General features: G+C 32.8%; 1 protein-coding gene across 1 annotated transcript in view; it reads left to right on the top strand.

Annotated features, from left to right (window-relative positions):
* Nucleotides 1-1,095: 1,095 nt before the first annotated feature.
* SMOC1 (SPARC related modular calcium binding 1) overlaps nucleotides 1,096-6,000 on the top strand; it is a 402,783-nt gene continuing 397,878 nt past the window's right edge. Inside the window, exon 1 of the mRNA XM_053697708.1 lies at nucleotides 1,096-1,326. Within this exon, the coding sequence (XP_053553683.1) occupies nucleotides 1,228-1,326 (99 nt within the window). The 5' untranslated portion in view covers nucleotides 1,096-1,227. The remainder of the gene's footprint in view (nucleotides 1,327-6,000) is intronic.

Raw genomic sequence — 6,000 nt, 5'->3', positions numbered from 1 at the left:
ATTTTAATGTTATGGATTTGATTCTTTTAAGTTTGTTCTCAATAAAAAAAAAATTAAGAACTGTTTAAAAAGTGTTTTAATGTTTTATGAGTTTTTAATAGAAATACTTGAAATTCCTATGTTCTTCACATAGACAAGAATGTTTTTTTTATTTGTATACATCTATATATATATATATATATATATATATATATATATTCATATCGATATATAGGTATTGAGATATATTTTACAAAAAAATATATACAATTCTATAGAAATATATATTGGAAAAAAAAGAAAAGTGAAATCCCCTATAAAATCCTACTTGAAAAGCCATTTCTTATACATTTTTTATGAGTTTACTTAGATGTGTGGCAGCTGTAATGCCAAAAGTTACATTTTAACATCTATTTACATCTAAGGTCTATTTACCTATAATCAGATTTCTCATACATACTGAGCAAAAGGAAAGTATGGTATATAAACATAATACTGGCCCACCGGGCATTTGCCCTGTATGCCCTATCGCCAGTCCGGACCCCCTCCACCAAGAATGAATTAGAAGGGGGACCGATTTCTATTTTTAGTAAATTCCTTTCTCTGACATCACTAGAAAGTTAATACACATACACATAAAATATGAAATATTTTTCAGATGTTTCCAGGTCTGTTACCTATGCACATCTGAATTTCATTTTTTAATTTGTAATTTTTTATCAACAAAGTATCGTAAGATCAATGACCACAAGGCATTCATCAGAAGGGATACAACTAGGCGGGATGTTTTCATTTTTAAAAAAAAAAACAAAACTCCATGATTTGCAATCATGATAAAACAATTGTTTAAAAATATGTACTTTGTGGTGTTTGAGCCAGTGCTAAACGTTCACATTTGTACCAATAGGTAAAAAAAATAAAATGATGATCAAATTGATCAAATATTGAACAGTAGGTGGCAGCAACCTCCTCCTCAAACAGCACATCCAGCAATGAAAGAAGGGGTCAGGCCAGCTATACCACCCTCTGTGCTCCCTCCCTCTTTACAGGAGGGTTTGAAAGTGTGAATACTTTAAACCTGCAGCCGGTGCAGGACAAGTCAGAGCTACAGGAGACACAGCACTGCACTGAGTTGCTCTCTCTCTCTCTAATACTAACCATTCACATACATCTATAGGATATATAGGGATTGCATATCACAAGCTTGTTCCTTTTTTGCTTCTTTATCCATAGTTACAAAAAAAAATAATGAATCAGAAACACCTTACTATGTTCATAATATCACAGATGCTGCTTGTGCTGCTACAGCTGCCCCACGCTTTAAACCAGAGAGTCACCGGACCCAGGGTAAGAATATCACCTCTTACAGATTTTTTAAGTTTATAACCTGTTCAAGCTGTTACAACTTTTACAATAGTTTATATTCCAGGTTTCAATTAAGCTATGTTGACTTTAAAACGTTTCTCTATATTTATGTTGATGTTTAACATTAAAACATATAATCTAATGCTACTGATTTGATGCAAACACATATACTTTTTAATGAATTTTAAAGCATTTCATTTAATTCAATACATTCTAATTTTGTTTATATTTTTAATCTTTTTCAGTCCCAAACATATTACAAATTTCAGCACATTCTCCAATTCCAATTTACTTCTACTATCAAATTTGCTTAATGATATTATGTGTTGAAGAGATACCTAAGTATTCACCTGAGCACTACATGGCAGAAAATAGTGCTGCAATCTATTGCTCTTGCAAATAAATATCATTCTTGCAAAACTGCTGTCATATAGTGCTTCAGAAATGGGCCAGCTCCTAAGCATATGTCCCTGTTTTTCAACAAAAGAGACCAAAAAGAACAAAAAATGATAATAGATGTAAATTAGAAAGTTGCTTAAAATTGCATGCTCTATCTGAATCATGAAAGAAACATGTTGGGTTTAATATCCTTTTAAATGTTTGCATTTGCTTTTTATTTCCATTTTAATGTAGCAAATCATTTTATTACCTTATTGAAGTTACAGTTTTTAAAGCATTGTCAGTGCAACAGCAAATGTGCACCCACAAATTAAACGAAATGAATTTGAATAACATATATAGCTCACTAGTATCTTATTTTAACGTCCAACACTTACACATTGCTTTAGCTACATGATGGTATAAGGTTCTCATCATTATGACCATATTCTGCTCCATGTTCTTTTGTTAGTTTTTAAAATAAAATTTAAAAATGTATAGAGAAAAAGTGCAATGAATAGAACAGCTATAAGAAAAATAAAATAAAAGTATATAAATAAACTGTTTCTTGTAAACCATTATTACTTCACTGGTATATGTAAAACAAATATTTTGTAACACATTTTCTTTTGTATCTTATTTTGTAAATTATGTTTGCTTTCTTAATGTTGCCAATCTGTTTTTTTTTTTGTTTTTTGTTTTTTAAATGCTGCTATGCAAATAAATAATGAAATAAATAAAGTGGTAAAGTGGCTAATGTGGGAATATGCTGTGACAGAATTAAAGTTATAGTTTCTTGCTCAGCAGTTGTACAATAGATCTAGTCTGAGGTTCGTTCAGTTTGCAGTTGATTTATAACTGAGGATTCAAAGCTCCAGAAAAGTCTCTGGAGAGAGCATGATTGACCGTAACGTTTTCCACAAATTCCATTGTGTTCCGATAGATTCTGAGTGAAGGGAATAAGAACCATATCTCATTGGTTGGGAATGACAATCATTTCCCACTATACACAGTGCAATGAGTATAGCTTGTTATATACACAGGTAAATTAAAAGGCCATTATAGCAGAAAAATGACATGCTTTCATTTGTTACAGAATGCAGTTGTAAAACTAGTGACCTATGTATTTAACCCCTGAATTACAGAGTCACTTGCCCTAAAAAAATAGCAATTTTTTATATATATAATGACCCTTAAAGGGACAGTTCACCCAAAAACTTTCTCCCCTTTAAATTATTCCCAATGGTCCTTTTTACCTGCTAGAGTGTATTAAATTGGTTGCAAGTAGCTCCTTTACTCCTATTTCAGCATTTGAAATAGCTGCTTTAGCTTGTGGTTTCCCAACCTATACTGAAAGTTTTGATACTGGAGTATATGCTATTGACAAGCCTATGTAAACACAGTCAGTAGAAGAGATTACAGTCCCAGTGGGATGCAGTATAGTTAAGTAATAAAATGATCATTTTCCATTGTTCTCTCTTTGTATTGAGCTATGGTGTTCCAGACAATTATAAGATAAGGAAGCAAGTCTGTGTACACAAAGTTATAACATAATGAGATCTGATATTACCTTAAGTTCAACCCATTGTAGTAGGCTGTGGTTTCAAAGCACAAAACCAGCTACTTCATATACACAAATAAACCTGAAAAAGCAATTTCTCAAATATTTTATACTCTGCAGTTGGTATAACAAGTCATTTAAAATACATTAATGGAAAAACAATTTTACAGTGTACTGTCCCTTTAATAGTGTCATGACAGGTAAAAGTAAGCTGTCATGATTCCATGTACAATTAAAAAAATGCCTTTCCAATTTACTTCTATTAAGAAATATACCTATTACTCTTAGTATCTTTTGAAGAAAATTAGCTCCTCTCCATGAGAACATACTGAGATAAGCTCAGGAGCGTGCATGTGTTTCTAACACTATATATATAAAATTGCTACAAACATTTTTGCAAACCCTTCTACCATATAGTGCCCAAGACATTTTGCACAATCCTGAGAATACTTAGGTTGACTCACACTGAAAGCGTTTCAGCAAAGGCAAGAGACAAGAGATAAGTATAAGAAGTAAATTGTATTTTTTATTGTACGCTCTATCGGAATTGATGAAAAATACATTTTTTACTTCTATGTGAATAAGATGCAACTGCAATGAAGATAGAACAATATATTGTTAATGTAACATTTAATTGAGATCACCCCAGCTGTGCCACATGGACTATATATATTTTTAATGATATGTGATAATGTACAACAGAAAACATTTGAGCCAGCTGGAATTGTTGGAGTAATATTTTTTGAGTATTTTACTAACCCCTAACGTCTGACGAGTTATTTAACATCCTATATAATATATGTGAAGTATGTGTTAGTGTTGTACTATACTTGCACTAAAAACCTTTTATATCCGCTGCCAATTTGTGTGGTATAGAAATTTGATTTTTAATAACATTGTGCTGATTTTCAGACTCTTTTTTTAAAAGGCTTTATATCGGATTTATAGATCACTATCTGTGCATATTCTTCTTTTTAGTAGTACCTATTTCATGCAGGTATATGAAAATTGGTGTATGCTGTCCCTTTAATTCACCTACACTTTAGTTATAGAGTTGAGTATATTTCACAAGTCATTTATAAGCTTTGTGGATAGCCATATACTTGTACAAGCTTGTCAACTGATTTGCTAACAAAGCCATCTTGATTTGGTCTGTGTAAGTCGATTGTAAATGATGACTTTATTACCAACACTGTGGATAGAGCTGTTGTTTAACGCAAGTACCATATTAAAGGCACAAAACTTCTGTTTCCTAGGCTATGTTGGTGTGTTCTTTATTTCTTGTTCAGAATTTTCTACACTTGAATATAATCCTTTTTGATAATCTTAACAAATAAACTGGTCCGTTTAAGTTTTTATTTTTACTAGGTTTTCAATTGTTAGGATTCTACCTAATTCAAGTTAACAGTAACAGTACGTTAGTACGGTTGCCGTGTAACACAATGCCCTTGCAAGGGTGTGGGATGTTTCGTCTTTTAAGGTAATATTTAGTTGTTTGTACAAATGTTTTGTCAGCTTTCTGACTGAAATATATATAAAAAATTTTTTTTGCTTATGAGGAGTCACTGTCCACCAACAAAGCAATTAGAGTTATGGTTTTCAGTCAGTAAGCAGTCAGTCCCTAGGGACTGGTTTTACACAGAGATCCACATTTCATTAATTTCAAAGTCTATAAAACTGCTTTAAAATCTTAATAAAATATATTTATACATGTTTAAATAGTGCTGTTTTATATGTGTGAACAACATTTTTAGAATGTCCTGCCCCTTTAAATGGATATATAACTCAAATCTGAAATGCACATTAAATTATACATTTGAATAGAAACATTTTAGCAGTACAACTTAATTTACAAATATACTTCGGATAAATGTTATCACACATTCTTTTCTCGTTTACATGGCTCTTCTAGCATATGCAGATAAGCTCTGCGTGCACACATTTGCATCATCTAAAGACTCTACTGTTAAGGGATGCATACAACTTACACTAACCTTTCATACATCAGTTCCTCTCCTCCTCCTTTGTCATCCCCTTGAACCCCCTTAGCATGTAAGCCTACAAGCCCAGCTGTTTTGTAGATCACATTCAGAAGAGGTGATTTATACAACAGTGCAACTCAGGTGTCGACAAATCTGTTTAAAATCTAGGACCCAGACATACCTTTAGGAGTCAGACAGGTGTATTTGTATATAGATATATGGAGAATAACTAAAAAGTTAGGAGGCAGGGTTAAAATTCTAGGAGCCAGTGGTTCCCTGGCTTCTGGGTTTGTCGGGCCCTGCTCTAAGTGCTGGTGCTGATGTCACATTTGTTTGATGCTAATGCACACATCTTACCTGCATATACCACAGCTCTTAAACAGCCTGCATTTTGTGGTCACATTTTAGAATTTGCTAACATATTTAAATAATGATCTTTCATACGCATGCCCATTCATTTTTACAGTTTATTGTCCTTGCATCATATGGATGTAGGTACTAGGTCACACAGTACTTTGCCCAGCGTACCTATGTCCAGCAAAGAGGCGCATTTTGCCATCCCACTGTCAGCTTAGGACTCTACACTACAGAAAAAAGTGATCTTGGAGGGGAAGGGAAAAAATATATTTAATATGAAGCAAAAAGAAAAAAAAAAGAAAACTTTGTTTCTGTCAGTCTAGCTGCTAGTAACAAACATGCTGTGGAAAGGTGAGAAGGGATCTCTACACAAATTTT

The sequence above is a fragment of the Bombina bombina genome, chromosome 1 (assembly GCF_027579735.1).
Source record: "Bombina bombina isolate aBomBom1 chromosome 1, aBomBom1.pri, whole genome shotgun sequence".
In the NCBI taxonomy this organism is placed as follows: domain Eukaryota; kingdom Metazoa; phylum Chordata; class Amphibia; order Anura; family Bombinatoridae; genus Bombina; species Bombina bombina.
This window is presented reverse-complemented; position numbering and strand designations above follow the sequence as displayed.